Genomic DNA, 20,670 nt, shown 5'->3' on the forward strand with positions numbered 1-20,670 from the left:
GGCTCCGCCGCTTCATCTCCCGTTTTCTTCACGCAACAACAAGGCTCTTCCGCTTCATTTCTTATTTTTTTCGCGGAGGAATATGACTTTTTGGGGTCATCTACGTCCTTGTTTACGCAACAAGTTATCTCTTGCGCATTTTCTGTGGTCTTATCTATAGAGGAATCTTTCTGATTTCTGTCGCCTGTTGTTTTGTCAATGTAACAGTTTGTATGATTCACTTGATCTTCCGTGTTTTCTATACCGTCGGTCGATTGTCTCAAAATATTTGTATTTTCCTCTAAATTTGAACGAGTCTGCTTCACGCTAACTTTAGTGTTTGTTAAGTTAAGATTAATACTTTCTTCAAAATCTTGTGTTGCCTCTGAAGAATTACTTAAATGCTTCTTGCAGTCTGTCTTTTTGTCCAACTCTCCAACCAATTTATGTGCTGAATTATCTGTCATCATTACTTGGACTTTTAGCTTTTCTATGCTATTCCCCTTCACATCTTCATTCCCGATTATTTGATTAGGTGGATAATCTTTTTTGTTAATTTGTCCTTTATGTAAATTATCATCAAATGCAATGTTTCCTTTTGTGGAATTTTGGTCTGTAAAAATTCGAAAACATCGCGTAGTATTTAAGTACAAAATATAATGAAAAATTTACAAAACAAACAACAGTTCAATAATTTATAACTAAATTGACACGAAATAAAAAGTTGTGTTTTATTCTTTTTTACAATATAAGTTAAACCTACGTGGCGCTAACCAAAATAGAGTATAAACAAAAGAAGAATCTGAAACGATTTGTTGAGATCTATCTAAAATAAACACATATCAAAACAGAAACATTCTCAATTTAAACATCACTTGAAGTCTCCAAAAAATTTAGTTCATGTGGTAGGGGAATTTCAAGAAATACAGGTAAAATATGAGTTAGCAGACATAAGCAATTACGAGCGACAGAACATCCGGCTCCTCCAAGATTTCCCTTATGGCCACAGTCAATGACTTCTTGTAGCGCGTCTAACACCTTAACAATACATGGAAACTTGTAATAGAAAATTAAATCGATACGTACTTTATGAAAAAAATCAACTAAATTAGGGTTTCGACTCTGTCGAGCTTTCCGTATAAGATCTATTGACAAATGATTTTGAAGAAACTCTCGTGTAACGGGTGAGCGAAATAAGTGTTTCCAGTACTTGATGAGTAAAAAAAAAAAATTTATACAAAAATCGCATATATTATCAAAATTATACCTCATCGTTTTCGAACCTTTTAGAATCTAACACAAAACGAGACAAAAACTGTGGGTCAATTTTTGATTCAGTAGCTCCCATGGCAATAGTTCGTATTATATTTTAGGCTGAGTTATCTTTAACTAATATTTAAAACAAGGCATAGAAATAAACCTTATGCCGTATGTATTACTGGTCCTAAAATTTTTATTTTTTGGTTTTCATAAACACCAGATTAATGTGAACGTAGAGAGTTTAATAATACTAAAAAAAAATTGAAGAAAATCGATTTTTTAATTGTCCTTTAACTAAAAAATTAAAATCGATTTAGAGTGTGTGAATATGGACTTCATATATATGTCTAGATGTATAACATAAATAACAATGTGATTGTTATATTTACTGCATTCCTGTGTTAAATTCTTATTATAACAAATAACACATTAACCGGAGTATAGATTACCTAAAATTCTCGTCAATCTTGTTATAAAAAAGTACTTTATTTCAATGATTTTTTAAACTACGCTACTGTGAAAAACAAATTGATTAAAAAAAACAGGGAGTTAATTACACTAAAATTTATTATAATAAAAAAAAAACAATGACTTTTATGATAAAACCGAAAGCGAAAAGTGACAACCTCAGGCATATTTTCAGAGGTGTAGCTTGGCGTCGTACTCTAGGTCTCAAGATAACACTGACTGAAACAGAGAATCTCTTTTCGTTGTGTAATCGACGCATTAGCAATGTGCTTAGCAAAGTTCAAACGGCTACAACGTGGGGGCATCTGTTCAGAGGTTATGACTCGGCTTTACAGTTAAACCTTGAAGGGAACACTGAATAGAACGGAGATTTTTTTTTGGTTGTCTAAAGGAGACATTTAAAAGATGAGCGAAAGTTTAAACCGCTACAGCATGTGGCATCTTTGCTAAGGTAACAATTTGGCTTTATAGACTAATCTCCAAGGGAACTCTGAATGAAATAGAGAGTTTCCTCTTTGACTGTGCTACGCATAAAGAGGAAACCTAAAACTATTTTTTTAAAGTTGTCGATTTAATTAAAAAATATTTATAGAGTCATCAAGTACAAAATCCAAAGGAAATGATTGTTTGCTTTTATTTTTTTTGTAATATCAGTTTGCTTACGCACGTTGAAATACACAATTATAAAAATTTTTTTTGTTTGAAAAGTTGATTTTTTACTAAAATAAAAGTTGATTATTCTAGCTATTTACTTTACTAGTTAAAAACTCTCGCTATAATTTTGTTTTGCATTTGGAAATAAAATTTTAAATTAAATAGCTAGATGGTGAATAGTCAAACACTCCGTTTGACTGAAGCCGCATATTTTTCTTAGATTAACGAAAAGCAGTGTTTGATGAAAAAATATTTTAAAAATCAATTTGGTGTAAAAAAAAATGCAATATGAAAAGGGACGAACAATAGTTAATTAAAATAATTCTCGGGCGGATATGTAACAGATTAGTCGAAATCTTAGGACTTGTCTGGTTCGAACTGTTTTTAGAATTGTTTGCTTTTCAAAAAAATAAAGATGATATTGTTACCGGAAATTGATGCTTAATGTTAACTTCAAAGAATTTACTTAACGAGTATTTAGATGATTCAGATGAAGAGGATAACAAAACAAAGTCTGTTGTATCGGAACCTCAAATTGTGGCAAATGTAGCAATTTCAATGGAAAAAAGCAAAAAACGAATCATTGCAATGCCTCAATACCAAGTTAAAAAGAGTTCAGTATGTGACGTATCCACAATTTTTTCAGTTGTTGACTCAATAGAAGAGAAATCTATTGAGTTGGATGCAAGGCCAAATTGCTTACCCTCAACATGCAGTTTTTTAAATCATCTTCCAGAACCTTTGAATTGGAAAAAAAATAAAAAAAATACGGTGAAACCAATGAATGATTCTGAAACGAATTCGGGTGACTCTACGTTATTGCAATTAAGATTCTCCAAATGTATATTAAAAAGTGATTCAAAAATTCAATCGCCAGTAGGACTAGAACAAAAAGACGGAGATGAGGTTTATACAGAAGAAGATCAAGAGGAAGACCGAGACTATTATGTTGACGAAAGCTTACAGAATCCTTTTATATTCTCTCTTTCCGCAAACACTCCCTTAATCGTGTCGGAAATGAACGAACATGAATCATCAGAGGCGCAGATTCTGTCCTCCAATGTATGCAATTCAAATGAGACAAACCAATTGAAAGTAGTCGATTTAGCCTTACAAGAAACAAAAGATCCATTGACATGTTTGGTTCCAAATTCAAATACATATCAAGAAAGCAATGACGGTCCTGGTAATACCTTTACTTTTCCTAAGGGTCGTGAGGTGTGTTAACATATTACAATGGAAGAAAATTTTTTCAAAAGAACCTGAATTATGTAAGCATTATACTTTATTTGTTTTTGTGACTTGAAAACTAGTGGCAAGGATTTTTGCTTTCGGAACGTAAAGATCTCTGCCATGAATCAGGATCTATTAATCCTAAAACTTATGTTATTAATGGTAGCGATTTATCTAATCCACATTGGTAAGCATTCTAAGTATATGTAGAAATGTTTCTATTCTAAATATTTTAGGAAAGAAAATTTTAGGCGTGGAGATGGAAGGTTAAAGCCACAAAATAATTTTGCTGCAGGAGTCAATTGCTTTAATATTGCGTTAACATCGTCAAGAAGACAAAGACAAAAAAATCAAGTAATACGACGACAATGTTTTGTATTTTTACGAATTGTTATTATTGCAATGTAGATCAACTCTTTAGCACAAGAAGTTGCTAACAAGGAACATGAATATTCTGAAAGAGCTTCTCAACAACGTTATTCTAAATACAGAACACAAATGAAATATGGATGGTGATCAACTGGAACTATACTTTCTACTAACCAAGTTTTTGAATTCTTTGAAAATTTCTTAAAAAAGATATTAAATGGCTATAAAGAACACTCTTTTGGAACTTTCGAGCGATGCTTTTTCCACAAATTTGTCACGTCGTACTTGCAGTATGTCGGGGCTTGCTCTCGTGCTACTGTATTTAATAAAATAAAAAATAAAAATAATGAAAAAAAATTACAATAAAAAAAAAAATTCACAGTGGTCAGTAAATCATGTGTAATCCCAAAAAAAATCGTTTTTAGTATATTCGTTATGTTACTAATCATAATTTTTTCTTGTATATTTTTTTTTTTTGGAGACACCAACATAGCAAAACAAGATTAAATCACAAAAAACTAAGTTATCTTGGGACACTCCATGACTTGATTGAACAGTTTTATGTTGAACAACATTTCCACTATTGAAAAAAGTATGGTTTTACTAAAATGAAAAAGGATATGTACATTTGTACGTAAAATTTTGTAGTGTTAAAAAGTTAAAAAATTAGTAGACAACCAGCATTTATTGGAGCACCGGACTCTACAGCGCATGTAGTCCTATCTACAGACAATTTTTTAAACATAAAATAAGAGGGTCAAATTTTTAGTAAAAATTTATAAATAAATATGAAATCAGGTAAAAAACATAGATATATAAATTAAAATTTAAATCTTTATATGGGAATAATAGACTTACAAAAATTTAACACAATTAAAGACACTTTATTACTGTATGTTTTGATGTTATCCTAGATAAGAGTACTGCACAAATTGAGGAAAGTAACGAAAAAATTCGTACTTTAACAAGTGAGACGAATGATGAAGCGGATATCACGAAAGTCTGTGTGAATCATATAAGGACGTCATCTTACCATATTCCGCACAGTAAGCCGCGGGTGGTGTTAATCAATCTTCCAAGAGTGACGTATATTGGATCAAAACACGAGAATTTTTTCGTTTTTGAAGCGTCGAGAAAGCTATTATGTTGCATTGTAACAGCTTTAAAAGAAAAGAAAAAATGCGAAAAGATTCTTATTGGTTTATCAGGTAAAGTAAAGCTTATATATGTCAATTGAGTCGCCTATGTTACAATAGGTGGCTCAACACCCAAAAAAATATTTTCTGTCCTATCATCCTTGTGCTGCGAAACTGCTGGTAACATTTTAACATCACCAAGAAAAGGGAAAAGAGAAGATTCCTGTGCTTTGATTTCGGACAATGTGGATGTTGGATCTACTGTTGAATGGGACCGCGTTATTTTTTTTTTAGTAGACGAGCGTTATGTTTCATGTGGTCACGAAGATTCTAATCAAAAAATGATTCGAACCACTCTACTTTCTAGTAGTAATACTTTAAATATAATTTAATAAGGAAAACATTAATTTTTTTATTTTTTATTTTATTAAAAATATTTTACTAGATATGATTAAAGTTCCCGAAGAAAATCTTATTTTTCCTAATACATCATTACCTATCGAAGAATGCGTCCAAGATTATAATAAACGTCTTTCAGATGTGATAGCAACCTTTGGAAATCCTTATGCTATTACCTTGGGTCTAGGAGATGATGGACATCTCGCTAGTTGGTTTCCACCCTTAAGTAAAGAAGATATTAGACAAGCATATAGTAAACAATCTTTGGTGTTTCATGTTAAACAAAATCGGTAAATTTTTTTTTTAATTAAAACCATATAATTCTGACATTTTTTTTAATAGGTTTGCTGTAAAAGATCGTATCACTATATCACTACAACTTATATGTAATTCTTACCAAAAATTTTTTTTTCTTTATGGTCAAAATAAGGTCGACAAATGGAACCAGCTAATTAACCTACTACCACAAAATTCAGAGCAACATAGTGAATCATCTGTGCTACAAGAAGAGCCACTTCTACAGGTAGTATGTCATAGGTATTCAAGTATAGAAATTAAGAGATAGTCTACGTTTTAAGTACCAATCAAACAATTTTTCTTGTGTTCTTTTTTTATAAAATGTTTATCTTTAAAATAAATGTGTTGCTTGTTAAGGTGATTCAATCTCCTTGGGTTTCAGTTATAAGCTGCCCGCCTGTCCATCCAGGTTTTTTATCATTGGAAACAAAACATGAACATAACTACCACTTGACTATTGTTGTTTTTGGTGCCTCTGGTGATTTAGCGACACGGAAAGTAATGTACGAGACCAAAAAAAATTCTTTTCTTTCACATTTTCAATGGAAATAACTTTGTAATGTGGTGAATTTGTATTCTTTAGACCTGCACTTTTTTCTTTATATTGCGATGGTTACTTGCCCGAAAATTTCTCAGTCATAGTAATCAATTTGTTTAATTTTTTAAGAACCAAACGTGTAACTACTGAAATATGTTGAAAGGGTTATGCTAGATCCCAACTGTGTCAAGAAGAATTATGGAAAAAATTAGAACCTCATTTGTTGTATGTTATTTAACTAGTGGTATTACTTTTTACGTATGATTGTTATATTACTAGGCATATAGATACTTTCTTTAAAGAAGCACCTAGATATCAAGAAGCAGCACTAAGAAATCCTTGTTTTGGATTTTTAAACTATTTCAAGTCAAGACTTTATTATATGTAATCTCTAATACTTTTATTTTATAAAATTTGTTGATCCCCTCGATTGTTTTTTCTTTCTTGCAATAGTTCAGGCCAGTACGACAATGACAAAGACTTTGTGAGGCTTCGCCATACTATAAAATATGTGGAGGATTGTCACACTTGTCAGCGTAACGGAGCCTCAGAGACTATGAACGACGTTTTATCGGAAGACGCACGTATCGACTCCAATTTACAGTACAATCGTTTGTTTTATTTAGCTCTTCCCCCACAATCTTTTCTTGATGTCATTTCAAACACGCATAAAAACTGTTGGTCAACAACAGGATGGAATAGAGTAGTTCTTGAAAAGCCGTTTGGGCGTGATTTGCCTACAGCGGAAAAATTAGCAAAACGTTTGTTAAATTATCTATTAGAAGAAGAGGTAGTGTCTTTTATTTTACTTTGTAGGAATAGAAAAAGATTTTCATTATTTTCTACAAAAAAAAACAGACGTATCGAATGGACCATTATTTAGGAAAAGAAATGGTTCAAAACCTTTATGTTTTTAATTTCGCTAATAATCTATTCTTACCAGTAAAAGAGATAAAATTTGTGAAGACAGTTATAACTCTCACTTTTTTTTTAGCTAATGTCGTCCACCTATGTTTCCGCAGTACGAATAACTTTTAAGGAGGTAGAGTTTATCCGCTATTGATAACCTTCTTATATGAAAAACGTCTTGCTAGACACTCGGCGTGGAGAAACGAGGGGGATATTTTGATACTTATGGTATTATTCGCGATATTCTTCAAAATCATTTATTACAAGTAGTGAATCTGTGACAATATTTGGTTTTAATAAATGTTTCAATTTTGAATGTTTTGTTTATTTTGAAGCTTCTTACTATACTTGGAATGGAAACACCGGTCTCGTTGAGTGACACGGATATTCGCAACGAGAAAGTTAAAGTGTTGCGACGCATTGCACCTTTAGGTACGTCGAAATACCATTGAATACACGTTCACACGAAACATGGCAGAAATGCAAAATCTCGTTATCGGACAATATACGCAATCACAAGACGGGTCGATACCTGGTTATTTAGATGACTCCACTGTTCCTAAGGATTCTTTGTGCCCTACATTCTGTACTGCCGTTCTTTACATTAATAATCAACGGTGGGAGGGTGTACCATTTATTTTGAAAGCAGGAAAGGTAATTGAAAGACTGTTTTAATTGTTTCGAGTAACATTGACGGATATGCAAAGGCTTTAGAACAACGGTTAGCTGAAATTCGAATACAACTGCGACCTGTCGCGGGTAACATTTTCGGATCAAATTGCCCTCCGAATGAAATTGTTATCCAAGTACAACCGTCGGAAAAATTGTATATGAGGATTCTTTCTAAAAAACCCGGCCTTGATGATTCGTTGGAGCAAATTGATCTCGATTTCACGCTATCTTCTCGTTTTGATTCAGACCGAATCCCTGATGCTTACGAAAAACTTATTCTGGATGTTATTAAAGGAGACCAACAAAAGTACGGCTTCAGTACTCTTTCTGTTTTCATTTTAATTCTCTGATCAGTTTTGTTCGTACGGATGAATTGTTGGAATCATGGAGAATTTTAACACCTTGTTTACATTATCTTGAACAGAAAAAGATTCGTCCGATACCTTATCCAGCACGATCTCGTGGACCGCAAGAAGCGTATAATCTTATAGTGAAAAAAGGATATAAGCCTGCCAAACACTTTAGTTACTCACATAATTCATCTCTTTAATCGTTTCAAGAACAAGCAATGTTTTCTATTTTATAGTTTAAAAAAAAAGTACAGCATCCTGTCAGATAAACCTTTATTCTTTTCTATTGATAAAAAAGCTAAACTGTTCTTAAAAATAAATTATTCATTCAATATATTAAACTAAAAAAAACGTTTTTTATTGTTGGACGTGTACTACCTCACCTTTATCACTAAACGTTATATATTAATGATATAAAGATTAAATTAAACTCGAACATTCCATCGAAAAATCTTCATGTTTAAATGCCTTATTTAGTATTGTTCTTCAATCCTCAATGTGTCAATAAAAAGAAACATTGGGATAGCTTTCACACCCCTTAAACTTACTGGGCAGCAGCACAAATTGAAAGTTACCTTTGGTAACAATGCCGACACGCGAATTGGATAACGCTAAGCATTTCAGACAAATTATCTACAGTAAAACTGGCGCTTTCTTTAGCGCAAAAGCATACCACTCAAAATAATTTACTAAGATTTATTCAAATCAGAATTCTAAAATCACCAAGGATTTCTCGTTTAAGCTGAAAACAAATCCTTTAAGATACAATTACGGTATAAACATATTGGTAACACATCGAACAAAATTGTGTCTTTGAAGCAAAGTCGACATTTTCGCGCTTACAAATTCTTCATATTTGCTCTTTTAATGCGATAAAACAAAAGAAATGTTCTTAACGTTTAGTACTAATATTTATTCTTGTATGAAACACGAGGTGTGATTGTGCTTTTATATTATAACTCAAAATTTTAAAATATACCAGAATCGTAGGTTATCAAAAACTTGTCAACTACTGTAGTTTTCCTTCTACAAATTAAGACTCAATCTAATAGATGGAGTAATAACTCCGGTTGATAGACACTAGTAAAAAAGAGTAGGTTATGAATAATTTTATAAATGATAATAATTACTTTTTCGTATGCCTCGACATCAGCTAAATTGGTTGCTGAAGCAATAGCTTCCTACATTGATATAGGTAAAACAAAACATTTCAGTCAATGTGATTACTTGAAGAGCTAAAGTTTCATTGTTGGACAATAAGTGTTGTGATAGAGTTTGTTTCACGGATGAAGGATGTTGCTCATCTTCTTTCAGAGTAGAGGAATAGGTAGTACTATCAGACTTTTCTTTGACTGCCTTTGGTTTTTTAATTGCCACTGTTTCACAAAGAGAAAATATTTTAGTAGTACACAAACTATTTAGAAAAAGAGAAAACGTAACATACATGTTATTTCTTTCAAGAAAGCTACTCCCTCCACCGTTTTAAAAAACTGTTGAGCTTTTTGACGTTCCTACAAGATTAAAAAAAAGTAAAGAAAAAATTATTACGTTATCGCTTAGAAAACAACAAATCGGGACCTGAGACGTAACACGTTCAAAATCAAGAAATCGTAACGTTGGTAAAAGATATATTAGATAATATCTATAATTGGAGAGACTGTGCCATAAAGGCAGGAATTTCATTAACAAAAATTCGAGATAAACATCCATGTGTTACTTTGTAACAGGGTTATCCACAAGAGATAACCGTATGATCGATTTAGCTAGTTGAAAAAAATAAAAATAAGATCATGTTACATTTGTTTATGATACCTTGAGATAACGGCACTAAGTCATGCATAAAAGAGAGCTGAAAAGTGAACATGGAAGTAGTATTTAGGAAATTATATTTACTTTGTTATTGGTGAGAACAAGCGATATCAAAGATGGAAGATTTACAAACATATCAGGATCCAGCTTTCGTATTCGGTTGTTTGCAACAAGCTAAAAAGAGCTCAAAAATTATAAAAATAATGTAGTAAACTAATGGTGTTTTTACCAAGCAAGAAATACGTTTTAATAAGGGAAAATTTTCTAGTTTTATTAAATCATTATCGCAAAAGTCAATCGTATCGAAAAAATCATGTGTAGCTCCTAAATTTTCAATAGCTGGAATTTTCAAACCTGCGCTTGACCATAAAAACCAAATATATTGAATGATTATTGCTCATTCTACTCTCTCCTAACCTCGGAATGAGAGGATATGTTCTTTGAGAGGCCCAAAGCTTTGTTCCGCTGAACCAATAACATCTAATGTTAAACGCATAGGCGTTCAATCTCAAGAAAAATGATATGAACAAGGATCAAAAAAATGTTTTAAAGGAAATGAGTTTTAGCGTAATATATCGCCAAGACGCTGATGAAAGTCACAGCATCCTCAATAGGTATACAGTTGTTGTGACCCAAAAGTTCTCTGTTATCGTAAACTCGAACTTCCGATTTTAAAATTGCATTGAATTGTAGGATATGTTACATTAAAAAAAAATTGTAAATTGAAAAAAACAAAAAATTAAATTTTTTGTATTGCAGACTTTTTCTTCTTTTATCCCCAGAAGTAAATTACCAATAACGTTATGTTGAAGAATACTCAAATCACAGTTGATTGACATTTCTTTATTATAAAGAGTGACATTTGTTGCCAGTGTGATTACGACAAGAATGGTGTTGCTCTTACTTTAAAGGCACTATTTTAGCTAGCTTCTCTCGTCATTATTTACCTTAAACCAAGGATAGTTTTTAGTACTCATTTGCTAAGTTTTTGATAACAGATGCCACTCAGGTTTTTTTTAAACCCTTTAATCGTACACTTGGACTTTTGTACATAATGGCATATGGAAGATTAAAGAAAAAATACAGTTAACCTTCATTACAAGGTTTCAACTCTTTTCCGCCAATACTCAAACGCTGTTCTTTTAGTTAAAAGCTGTCATGTTATACACTTAACTTTTTTGAAAAGTTAAAAACACTGGTTTTAAAGAAGCAAAAACATATCGCGCAGCGTTACTAGTTATGTTTGATGCCGTACTAAATTTTTTTGTTTTAAAATAACAGTTTATTAAAAGAATGTTCAAAATGTTTTTAAATAATTCCTTTTCATTTATAATAAAAGCACAAATAAAAAAATAACGCTTAACAATTACTTTTTGATAAACCCACTAACACTTTCTTATACGGTTAAAAATTTTAATATGATCATGTAGCTAAAGAACTCAAAAAAGGAAATTGAATGGTTTGGAAGGATAGAAAAATTGGCAAATTGAAAAAATAAATATCAGTGATGTAAATGTTTAGTGATTTGGCAAGAGTTTTGAATGAAGCCTCGAAAACAACAAAAGATAGATAAGGAATTAAAAAGAAGTAGGTTCGTTCGAAATATTAGGTTTTGTACGATTTGGATGTTCATTGTGTCCATCTGGTTTACTACAACAAGTATTAGTACAATTCATGAAGTTTTTTCCATGACATGACGTTTGAAGATGTTCGCATTGTTTACAATTGGATACTTCCCGATATATACAAGGTTGAGTAGCACAATGGGAAAGCGTCAAAGAAGGTCTTAGTAAACGTGTTAAAAGCGTTAGAAAAAGACGTTGATCTAACTCTGACAAAATACTTTCTGAAGGTCCACAACAACAAGTGGGTTCATATTCATTTTGTAATCCCTCACAAAGAATGGAATCCAAATAATTATTTCGTGTTGTTAAATTAGGGTTCTTTGTTTGAGTTTCCGTTGCATTATCATACAATGCATTACAAGAGCAAGACGAACGGGAGCGCATACAAGGACAACAGCAATTCAAGCAGTGCAAACCGTAGCTATTCGATAAAGGCTCATTTGAGTACGTTAAACGCGAAGTAGCTGTTTTAGTCATGACCTTACAGGAATCCTTTGAATCTTGCGAACAAATAAGTTTGGTGGAAGGAAAAAGTTTAAAAAGACAATTGGTTTGAGTTTTGGACCACTCGGAATTATTATTGGTAGAAGTGACGAATGACTTTTGAGAAGTAGCATCTACATTTGTAATATTGCTATCGGGTAACGATACCACACGAGATGAGTCTTGTTTTGCAAAGAGTTGAAGTTGCACACACAAATTTCTGCGCAACTCGGAATCGTGGATTTCCTCCGAATTATTTGAACAGTATATGTCACCGTGACTTTGTAAAGAAGAACAAGCTGTACGATTTGATAAAGGTGAATAAACCAATGTCTCTTTTGACTCTTGAGGAGACGGTGAAGTCGCACCGGTTTCTGTGACATGTATTTGTGAAAATCTCATATTGCTTACATTTTTCCTACTTTTGCAGCTTGTCTTATTAGAAAAACTATCTAGACTGTCACTCTTCTTTACAGCAGCACACGAACTAGCGGAACGATGTACTCCGATTAAATTAAGTATTGCTTCTCCTGCAACTTTCTTTACAATGAAATAACATTGTTCAAAAAGAAAACACACACATACACATAATTATAATAGATATAAGATTTAAATAAATTATCGTTAACATTGAATAATAATATTGACTTACCCCTTTCGGCTCAATACTATGACTTTGCTCGTTACTGCGATAGGGATTTGAAGAACTTTGAGACTTGTTTGCTGAACGCTTCACAAACACACTTTTAGGTCCTTTCTCTTGATCTTCTGTCAAAGGACAAGGACTTTTTTTACGTGATGATGCTTTTTCATTGTATGATTCAAAAATAACGGGTGACAATCCTATTGCTACAAAAAAAAAAAGGTATCAATAAACGAAAAAAAACACAAAGTGTTATTAAGGTCGAGTGACATACATAAAAGTCGTTCTATAGCTTTCTGAACATATTTTCGTTCGAAATCATCGGAAAACCAAAGACCTGCTACACGTCTATCCTGAAAAAAACCAGTTAACAACCTTCCAATTGTTTATGGTCAAATTGAGAAATACTTTAGGATCAGAGGGATGAGTGTCGACTTTGGAATTTAATGGAACTCGAAAAAAAAGATAATTTTTTTCTGAGCTCACCTCCCATAAAGGCGTGATATCCTCAACAAGATTTCTAGGATCTCGTTGATTTACAATAACGAGTCTGAAACTAATTTATGACGTTTGAACAAAATCTTTAATATTTATAAAATTGTTACTGAGGATTCACTGAACGATAAACAATATATAAAGCGCCTTCAAGATTCGCTCGAGCCCAGCTTTGATCTATTTCATTCAGTACATATACTGAGACAAACGTCGCCTAATTTTAATAGAAATAAGGTATTTAAGCAAACTTTCTATTGTACATTATACTAGTTGTTATTAAAAATTCTTACACGAATAACCACATTTTTTATGCTAGGGTCCGCTAGTTGTAAGAAAGCTAGACCTCCTTGGATTCGTAAAGCTTCTTCCTAAAACGAAAAAATTACATAAAAAATGCTGCTTGTTATAGGAAAAAAGTTATGTACCTCATTGTTCAAAAATTTAAAATGTCGAGGCATAATTCACACTGTTTTTTAATAACGTTACTATCGTTTTCACTACATCCAATTAAACATTTCCTTACTGAATATAAAACTTGAGATAAAGCTGTTTATTTTTTTTGGTCTAGTCTATTTAACTTACCAAAGGACTAACTTTGACAAAAATTGTATTTATTTTATCCTTGAAGCTTACAAATTAAAAAAAAAGACTTTAAATTTCAAAAAAAAAAAAAATAATCATGGCAGTTCATACTTCAGCGAAAACATGTGATTAATTTTTTAAGACACATTTCAAAGATGAGTTAAACAGAATTTAGTAAAGGAGATAAAAGTAAAATAAAAAACTGATATCTGGTTTCGCATGCATGTTATATAAATTTACCAATTTACAACAAAAATTTAGTTCGAAATAAACTTAAAATTAAAAATTAACGTTTTCTTTTTTTTCAATCTTTTACTAAAGTACACACTGTTACTTTAAAAAATTACCTTACGTTAATATGATCATTTATATTATGAATAATTTTTTACACGACATAGAATGTTTATAAAGCGTTTTATAAAAAGACTTATTTAAAAAAAAAAAAACAGTTGACAATAAAAAATAAATTCATTTGGAAAAAAGTTGTTCTTCACGTTACATTAATCTAAGAAAAACGAAACTAACAAGTTACTAACGTTATTCCCTTAGTTTGTGAAATAAAAACTTTCACCACGTCTAGCAGAAAAAGTTACGAGATAACGTCATGTTTTTCTTATTACTCCCTCAAATTATTCATGAAAAACGTAGTCTGTATCAGGTTAAGAATTTCCGTTCTCTAGTCAATAATTTGCTTTTCTTCACATATTTTTTTTTTTTTACATTTTATCGATTTTGTTAACTAAACTCGACGCACAAAACTATTCAAATTATTCATTTCTTATTCAGGTGCACTATAAAGTTACAAAGCATTAATGGTCTAAATTAATGGTTAGCGTTCAAGGCTCATACATCGAGTATCTTGACGTCTTTTGAAAAGTGGTGGACTTTTTTGCTGGGTATAAAACGATTGGACGCTGTCAGAAAGAATTGGATGGTGGTTATAACTATGATGGAGAGAGGATTGTGAAGACTGATGATCACGTGACGCATCACGGGCTATAGATTGACCGTGGGATCGTTCGTATATAGACCAATCAGTTGATCCTGACGGTAGCGTATTCCGACACCATCCACTTGTTCCACGTTGATGTGAGACGCCATTCCACGTAGGTGAGTTAGGTTGAGGAAAAGAATAATCTATATGATGCCATCTTCCACTTCCATCTTGGCTATTTTTACTTACAAGGGATCTGTTTATATATCGTGCTTGATCATGATGAGATTCAAGACGAGAATTCGACTTTTTATCAGCCACGCATGATTGAGAATTCCGTAATGGATTCGGTTGAGATTTTTGTAATAACGATGTATCTAATCCCGGTTTCAAATCACAGTACTCACGACCGTGTAAACATGGATTTGAAATAGTATTTCTTACATCTTTCGATGGAGTTCCTTCTAAATGACGTAGTTGAATCGGTAAAACAAGTGATACCGGAGGGGGTGGTGGTGGTGGCGGGGGTGGGGGTAGTCTTTTGGTGACAACTCCTCGAGATCGAGAAGTCGACTGACGATTCGAATAATTAGAATTTTCCGAATGTCTTGGTGTACGAGAAGATTCTCTTATAAACTTTTCGTTTGTACCACGTGACTGTGGAGAACACCCATTAAAAACACGATTTGGGACGAAATCAATTACTCCAGACATATTCCAATTCGCATCTTTTTTATTTTCTAAAGAGGCAGATTCTTTTGGTAACGACCATCTTGTTTCAGTCACCCGTTTCGGAAACGCATCATTGACTCTTTTTTTCTTTAGTATGGTATCTGAAGAGAGACTACTAGTGAGTGTTTTGCCTGATCCGTCTTTTGTGTAAGAAACCGATACGCTAGATTTTTCTGACTTGGTTCCGTCTTGAGAAGAAGAAGACCACATGACGTTTGAATTGTTAACGCTAGTTTTTAGAAACTGAGTGTTACTCTCTTCCTTATTCGACCACCCAGACGCTTTGTCTTGTTTTCTGTTTGCATCTTCTACTTTACTAGCTAAACCTATACTTTCTCCTTTGTTCGGAGCGGAAACGTGCTTTGAGGAAATGTCGTGAGCAGGTGTTTTACAATCCTTTGTATCGACACTATCTAAGTACTCTCCAGAACCGTCAACCGATCCAGATTTCGAGCGATACGTGTGAAGGGATTTCATTCGTTGACGTAATGCCTCGATTTCTTTTTGTTTTTCAAATTTTCGTTCTTCTGATTCTAAGTTTGTTGTACTTTTCGACGCTATAGAATCAACCGGTTTTCGATTTGATTGATCAGTTTCTACTATTTTCTTTGATTCGTCTACGGAGTGATTTAAAGTCAAACTGCTGATATCATGTTTATTCGCTGTCTCAGGTAACGAAAAAGCACCATTTGAGTGTGTTAGCGTGCCACCGTTTCCGTCTGTTTCATCTGTTTGAATCTCTTGTTTGTTTGATATCGTACTCGAAGTTGGAGTGCCAGAACTATAACTTTTTGTAGACTTCTCCAGAATTGAAGCCACTTGTTTGTTGTTCGATTTCTCATCTGTGTGAGGAACGGTGGATGCCCCTTCTTGATTGACTTTGAGCCGTTTAGAATCAGGATTTGGCGTTAACGGCTGCGGAGAAGTATGCGAAATTAATGCACGTTTAGAAACTTCATTGGAGGTGGGTTCGCCTCCGCCAACAGCATTTGCACGTGCTCCTGAAACTACAGTGGATGAACCGTGAAATGGATTTTTCGGACCTGAAAACTTTATTTGTACAAACTGTTAAAAATCGTTATCAGTTACCCTTTGTAATTGCTGATGGTGTAGCCACACTTTTTTGAGTGAACGAATTATTTTGTGTTAAAAAGTTGCTTCTATTTTGAAAAGTTGACGTATTAGTGGAAGTAACTGCATTTAAAGACGATTTTCCATCTGAACATAAATTATTTATTTTTTTAAGGTCTAGTTTCTCCTCCGTTTCTTGAACTGTAGTAACATTCGGACCTTGCAAATTTAATTTTTGCACTTGATCGTAATCTTCTTCTTTTCTTTTAAGCCAACGAGATTCTACAAGTCTTAAATTTCTATCAAGTGCTCGTGCATTGGCAACTACATCATCCCAACGTGATTCCTTGGCTCGTTCTATTAAAACAGGTAAGGCTCTGAGAATTTGATTTCCTGCAATATTTGTAATGGGGAAGTTCTATAGAAGCAAGTATATTGTGATAGCTGGAAAATATTTTAAAGAATCAATCGAGCTACCTTATGAGTAGTATTTAAGAATTTTATCACTATTCTCTGCGACATCCATGACGTTTCCCTTTCAGTAAGCGATAAACCTGAAAACAGTAATGAGAGATCATGAAAATAAATTCACGTCTACCGTGCTGTATAACTCTAAAAATACGGTTTTCCCACTTTCCAATAATCTTTAAAAGATCACTCGAATCTAACACAGTGCCTTCTTCATCGGATGCTTGGGATGTGGTATTGGAAGATACGTCGTCTGCAGCTTCTTTAGATGGTACTGACTTTTTTGTAATTAAACCAACATAGCAATGACGGTTTTCCTTAATAAACTATGTTCATAAAAAATCATGATATAATCGTTTTTTTCTTTACTACCTGCGCCAAAAACGAAGGATCTCTAATCCATTGATTAATTATAGAAGTCATATCATTAAAAAAAAGTCCTAAACTATCTGCCTCTTGTAGACTGCACGATCGGACTAAAGGAGTCAACATTCCTGTCCATTTATTGAAAAAATCCATAAGAACAAAGCCTTCAGTATCCATTTCAACTAGCATCTACAATTCATCAAGACAACAAATAAAATACAGCCTTATTTACTGCCTTTATTTTACATAAACAAATTTAACGCAGTAAAGAGCATCTTTTTGACTATTCAAAATACGAGGAGCTAGCATATGTTGCAGAAAATTTGCTAAAGCATTAGGCCCTACAATGCAACAATTCAAATGAAAGCAAAAAAAGAGTTTAATGTTTACCAGCGTATTCTGGTTGAAACCACTTGTTTTTTTTGGCTTTCAGTGATTCAATGATTTTGGATTGATGTGTCTTTAAAATTGCAGATTCAGCCTGCAAACATAAAAAATCGCTTCAAAAAGAAAAAAAATTTGTATTTTACTTCAAATGCTGTTTTCCAATCACTAAGTCTTTGAACGCAAAGATTTAACTCTTTTTGTATAGTTACATCATCCGACGCTCGTCTTCTTTGGTGCGAAGCAGTAGACGAACGACGATCTGACGTTATCTACTCAGTTGAAGGTTAAATAGAACGAGAAAAGAATTAATATACTTGTTTTAAATCAGCTTCTATAAACGAAATATGTTTATCATAAATGTCCGAAGGACACCAGATATCATGCAAATCGAGGCGCCAAAAGGTTATGTAAAGATCATTTATTCCTGGATAAGGATCGATATAGTATTTTTTTGCAATTAATGCTAAATGCTGTTCAGTTATAGGAAATAAACCTGTCCAAATTATGTTGTTAGATAAATATAAAACAATCGCGTTACATAATTTACTTCTATGAAAACATACCATCTTGATTTAAGCTCTCATCTTCTACAGGGTAGGGGTTAGTAACACTCATATACAAAGGTGGCAAAACTCCACGAACTAAGAGCCAAACCATTGCCAACTCACAAAATTGAACTATTTTTGAAAAAGCTGGTAAAATTCTGGCAAATTTCTCTGGGAGAAGACAAAGAACGGTAATGTTATCACTCTTTTCGATCTTGGATGAAGACTCAAGAAACAATATAAAATGTAAAAGTTGAAGTAAAGCGATTTGGACTTCGTCGGTGAGTGAAACTACAGATCTTAATTGAAGAAATCGTTCTTCACACAGTAATTGACAATCATACTGAACCTCTAATCTCTACACAAAGTACACAACTGTAATAAAACTTAAAGAGAAAGGTTATTACCAGTTTTGATAATCCGAAGAGTAATGTAGTAAAAACATCTTTTTGTAATAAAGCGGTTTGAAGTCTGACACGTGCTTCCAAAGCTCCGGGTCGATACAATTCATCACGTCGTTCTTCGTCCATTAAAATCATTACTCGAAGTCCTGGCCCAGCGCCCTAGTAGATATACGTATTGCCAGTCTGATTAACTAAAACTTACGATACAGTCAACTTGATCTGAAGATAACTCTTCTGTAGATAGTGTCGGGACACCTCCCATATAGGTTATAAGTTCCTTAATCAAAAATTGAAAAAATAGAAATGTGTATTTAATTTTTTTTTTATTACCACTAAAAAAAGAATATCACAGTATTTTCCGGACAATTTATTAGGATACGCTGGTGAGGTAGTTTCTTTGATTATACGGGAAGATATTGATAGTAATAACGGATTGACATTTGCGGATTGAAATCTGTTGATACAAAAATACAACTTGAATTCATAAAAATAAAGACATAGACAGATGCAATAACCTTCTCATGAAACGGGCAATAAAATGAGCAATATTTCTTGCACGTTTAGGTTTTAAAGTACCAGGAGACCAAGCACCTTGCTCGGATAACTCTAAGAAATGTTGCCTGTTCAAAGTACATATTTCTTATGGCGAAATGGTAATAAAAATTTAACAATGTGTACCTAACGGTTACTAGAAAGACGGTAATGTCGCAAATAACGTCGGGTAGCTTATGTAAATAATTTATGATAACTTGAATAAGCATACTATCAAAGAGCTTAACATGATGAAGAATGACATCCAGTACCTAAACGACAGGGTGTTTCAATCAAGCAGTGTAAAGAATGGTTTACTTCGAAAGGATTGGCACAACATAATTTTAACAAAGAATCCATTACAGTCTTATCATTATGAGTAACTTTTTTTCTCTGTTTGACAACAATATCCCCCATAACACTTAAACCTGCATTGCTTGCGGTAAAGAGTACAGGAGGGCCACTAGTTTCACTTTTATCTGCAGTGACTCGTTTTAATTCACGACCAATTATGCGGCGAACAGCTTGTGAGCTTGAAACAAGTAACGGAATATTTTTTTTGACATTAAAATAATAGTCTGCGTATATCCTATAGCGTTCTTTCACACTAAACAGTTGAAGACCCCTCCATATTTTTTCAGTTATTGACAACGTTGGTCTTGCTAAAGCTAAGGAAGGTAACAAGACGTGGGAATAAAGCTTGGCATAGCATTCGGGAAATGTTATGTGAGAGTTTTTGCAATTTTGTTCCTTTAATAGTTCAAGCGCGTAAAAGACAGCTTGGACCACGTATTCCAAAATAGCGGAAGGTAATTGTCCCGTCGCAGGGCCCAACAAATGCAAAATCGGAATACATGTGAAACGAAAATCTTTCTCAGATGTAACTGGAGATAACGACTTATAATTTTTCATAGAATGCATTCCATAATCATAAGGACTTGAATAGGCCCCAACAGCTAAAACAAGTTTGGTGTATTAAAAAAGGAAAATAATTTTTACAGGTTTTAATTAAAAATACCTGAGCTACGTTTTCCGTCTATAAGGTTTCTAGAACAATTGTTTGATGATTCTGTATTATTAAAGTAACAAACTTGTTTAGAGTGACAAAACGAATTTAATGTCCAGCTGCGTTAAATCAGTAGAATGGAAGTCATTAAGTACAATTTTGTATTTAGACTATGTAGTAGAACAAAATAATGTACCATAATAAGCTTCCTAAAGCCTCAATTATAGGGATTGACAGGTGAAGTGACCAATCAGGAGCTAGTTTCACAATACGCTGGAGAAGGATCATTGCACAACTCCACGCATTTAAATTGAGAAACGCGACT

At 33.1% G+C, this 20,670-nt stretch overlaps 6 protein-coding genes and 1 long non-coding RNA gene across 8 annotated transcripts in view; 1 reads left to right on the forward strand and 6 right to left on the reverse strand.

The window, feature by feature from the left end:
- Nucleotides 1–1,369, reverse strand: part of LOC128884490 (protein HID1-like) — a 4,659-nt gene extending 3,290 nt beyond the window's left edge. Inside the window, exons 1-5 of the mRNA XM_054137924.1 lie at nucleotides 1,247–1,369; nucleotides 1,066–1,188; nucleotides 855–1,017; nucleotides 743–805; nucleotides 12–592 (exon numbers count right to left, since the gene is read on the reverse strand). Of these exons, the coding sequence (XP_053993899.1) occupies nucleotides 12–592; nucleotides 743–805; nucleotides 855–1,017; nucleotides 1,066–1,188; nucleotides 1,247–1,327 (1,011 nt within the window). The 5' untranslated portion in view covers nucleotides 1,328–1,369. The remainder of the gene's footprint in view (nucleotides 1–11; nucleotides 593–742; nucleotides 806–854; nucleotides 1,018–1,065; nucleotides 1,189–1,246) is intronic.
- Nucleotides 1,370–3,861: 2,492 nt separating this feature from the next.
- Nucleotides 3,862–4,279, reverse strand: LOC128884317 (uncharacterized). The gene is made up of 2 exons (XR_008459344.1): nucleotides 4,138–4,279; nucleotides 3,862–4,075 (listed from the first exon to the last, which is right to left on the reverse strand). It is a non-coding gene; the product is annotated as an uncharacterized LOC128884317 (long non-coding RNA).
- A 353-nt stretch (nucleotides 4,280–4,632) lies between these two features.
- Nucleotides 4,633–8,751, forward strand: LOC128884314 (glucose-6-phosphate 1-dehydrogenase-like). Its single transcript, XM_054137621.1, has 17 exons — nucleotides 4,633–4,761; nucleotides 4,878–5,171; nucleotides 5,220–5,468; nucleotides 5,545–5,788; nucleotides 5,841–6,021; nucleotides 6,153–6,298; nucleotides 6,379–6,436; nucleotides 6,497–6,558; nucleotides 6,613–6,717; nucleotides 6,787–7,123; nucleotides 7,192–7,275; nucleotides 7,328–7,375; nucleotides 7,428–7,508; nucleotides 7,578–7,674; nucleotides 7,721–7,896; nucleotides 7,950–8,221; nucleotides 8,269–8,751. Exons 1-17 carry the CDS (start codon nucleotides 4,752–4,754, stop codon nucleotides 8,462–8,464), a joined length of 2,640 nt encoding a protein of 879 aa, XP_053993596.1. The 5' UTR covers nucleotides 4,633–4,751; the 3' UTR covers nucleotides 8,465–8,751.
- A 374-nt stretch (nucleotides 8,752–9,125) lies between these two features.
- On the reverse strand, nucleotides 9,126–10,674 carry LOC128884316 (uncharacterized). Its single transcript, XM_054137625.1, has 10 exons — nucleotides 10,491–10,674; nucleotides 10,303–10,427; nucleotides 10,158–10,247; nucleotides 10,077–10,113; nucleotides 9,982–10,027; nucleotides 9,843–9,921; nucleotides 9,709–9,775; nucleotides 9,492–9,640; nucleotides 9,395–9,445; nucleotides 9,126–9,344 (listed from the first exon to the last, which is right to left on the reverse strand). The coding sequence occupies exons 1-10, from the start codon at nucleotides 10,567–10,569 to the stop codon at nucleotides 9,291–9,293; spliced, it is 777 nt and encodes a 258-aa protein (XP_053993600.1). The 5' UTR covers nucleotides 10,570–10,674; the 3' UTR covers nucleotides 9,126–9,290.
- Nucleotides 10,675–11,348: 674 nt separating this feature from the next.
- Nucleotides 11,349–14,061, reverse strand: LOC128884315 (uncharacterized). Of its 2 annotated transcripts, none has more exons than XM_054137622.1 (9): nucleotides 13,902–14,061; nucleotides 13,745–13,841; nucleotides 13,610–13,687; nucleotides 13,430–13,533; nucleotides 13,233–13,380; nucleotides 13,099–13,177; nucleotides 12,834–13,030; nucleotides 12,604–12,721; nucleotides 11,349–12,555 (listed from the first exon to the last, which is right to left on the reverse strand). In XM_054137622.1, exons 2-9 carry the CDS (start codon nucleotides 13,775–13,777, stop codon nucleotides 11,651–11,653), a joined length of 1,662 nt encoding a protein of 553 aa, XP_053993597.1. In that variant the 5' UTR covers nucleotides 13,778–13,841; nucleotides 13,902–14,061; the 3' UTR covers nucleotides 11,349–11,650. The 2 variants fall into 2 exon arrangements, with proteins under 2 accessions (XP_053993597.1, XP_053993598.1); XM_054137623.1 differs by having other exon boundaries at nucleotides 13,745–13,853.
- Nucleotides 14,062–14,300: 239 nt separating this feature from the next.
- Nucleotides 14,301–18,599, reverse strand: LOC128883700 (uncharacterized). Its single transcript, XM_054136323.1, has 10 exons — nucleotides 18,423–18,599; nucleotides 18,174–18,352; nucleotides 18,003–18,128; nucleotides 17,863–17,953; nucleotides 17,719–17,813; nucleotides 17,479–17,661; nucleotides 17,237–17,432; nucleotides 17,116–17,192; nucleotides 16,657–17,056; nucleotides 14,301–16,610 (listed from the first exon to the last, which is right to left on the reverse strand). The coding sequence occupies exons 1-10, from the start codon at nucleotides 18,514–18,516 to the stop codon at nucleotides 14,731–14,733; spliced, it is 3,321 nt and encodes a 1,106-aa protein (XP_053992298.1). The 5' UTR covers nucleotides 18,517–18,599; the 3' UTR covers nucleotides 14,301–14,730.
- LOC128884491 (THO complex subunit 2-like) lies at nucleotides 18,537–20,560 on the reverse strand. The gene is made up of 10 exons (XM_054137925.1): nucleotides 20,542–20,560; nucleotides 20,358–20,464; nucleotides 19,658–20,295; nucleotides 19,487–19,611; nucleotides 19,324–19,428; nucleotides 19,139–19,262; nucleotides 19,011–19,085; nucleotides 18,812–18,967; nucleotides 18,700–18,762; nucleotides 18,537–18,575 (listed from the first exon to the last, which is right to left on the reverse strand). The coding sequence occupies exons 3-10, from the start codon at nucleotides 20,258–20,260 to the stop codon at nucleotides 18,537–18,539; spliced, it is 1,290 nt and encodes a 429-aa protein (XP_053993900.1). The 5' UTR covers nucleotides 20,261–20,295; nucleotides 20,358–20,464; nucleotides 20,542–20,560.
- Nucleotides 20,561–20,670: the final 110 nt, after the last annotated feature.

This window comes from Hylaeus volcanicus, unplaced genomic scaffold (assembly GCF_026283585.1).
Source record: "Hylaeus volcanicus isolate JK05 unplaced genomic scaffold, UHH_iyHylVolc1.0_haploid 12237, whole genome shotgun sequence".
Taxonomy (NCBI): Eukaryota; Metazoa; Arthropoda; class Insecta; order Hymenoptera; family Colletidae; genus Hylaeus; species Hylaeus volcanicus.

Excerpts from the sequence above, each read along its gene's own strand:
- LOC128884314 (XM_054137621.1), top strand. Across the intron at positions 6,718-6,786 it reads AAGTCAAGACTTTATTATAT|TTCAGGCCAGTACGACAATG; the intron begins GTAATCTCTAAT and ends TTCTTGCAATAG. Across the intron at positions 7,897-7,949 it reads TTATTTTGAAAGCAGGAAAG|GCTTTAGAACAACGGTTAGC; the intron begins GTAATTGAAAGA and ends GGATATGCAAAG.
- LOC128884316 (XM_054137625.1), bottom strand. The coding sequence starts at position 10,569 with ATGCGTTTAACATTAGATGTTATTGGTTCAGCGGAACAAAGCTTTGGG. Across the intron at positions 10,428-10,490 it reads ACATATCCTCTCATTCCGAG|GTTTGAAAATTCCAGCTATT; the intron begins GTTAGGAGAGAG and ends GGTCAAGCGCAG. Across the intron at positions 9,776-9,842 it reads TTGAACGTGTTACGTCTCAG|GAACGTCAAAAAGCTCAACA; the intron begins GTCCCGATTTGT and ends TTAATCTTGTAG.
- LOC128884315 (XM_054137622.1), bottom strand. The coding sequence starts at position 13,777 with ATGCCTCGACATTTTAAATTTTTGAACAATGAG. Across the intron at positions 13,178-13,232 it reads CTCATCCCTCTGATCCTAAA|GATAGACGTGTAGCAGGTCT; the intron begins GTATTTCTCAAT and ends GGTTTTTTTCAG. Across the intron at positions 12,556-12,603 it reads TAATAAGACAAGCTGCAAAA|AAACCGGTGCGACTTCACCG; the intron begins GTAGGAAAAATG and ends TACATGTCACAG.
- LOC128883700 (XM_054136323.1), bottom strand. The coding sequence starts at position 18,516 with ATGGTTTGGCTCTTAGTTCGTGGAGTTTTGCCACCTTTGTATATGAGT. Across the intron at positions 18,353-18,422 it reads TGAGAGCTTAAATCAAGATG|GTTTATTTCCTATAACTGAA; the intron begins GTATGTTTTCAT and ends TAATTTGGACAG. Across the intron at positions 17,057-17,115 it reads TCTTAAATACTACTCATAAG|AACTTCCCCATTACAAATAT; the intron begins GTAGCTCGATTG and ends TTGCTTCTATAG.
- LOC128884491 (XM_054137925.1), bottom strand. The coding sequence starts at position 20,260 with ATGCATTCTATGAAAAATTATAAGTCGTTATCTCCAGTTACATCTGAG. Across the intron at positions 19,429-19,486 it reads GTCTTTCTAGTAACCGTTAG|GCAACATTTCTTAGAGTTAT; the intron begins GTACACATTGTT and ends TACTTTGAACAG. Across the intron at positions 18,968-19,010 it reads CAGATCAAGTTGACTGTATC|GGCGCTGGGCCAGGACTTCG; the intron begins GTAAGTTTTAGT and ends TATATCTACTAG.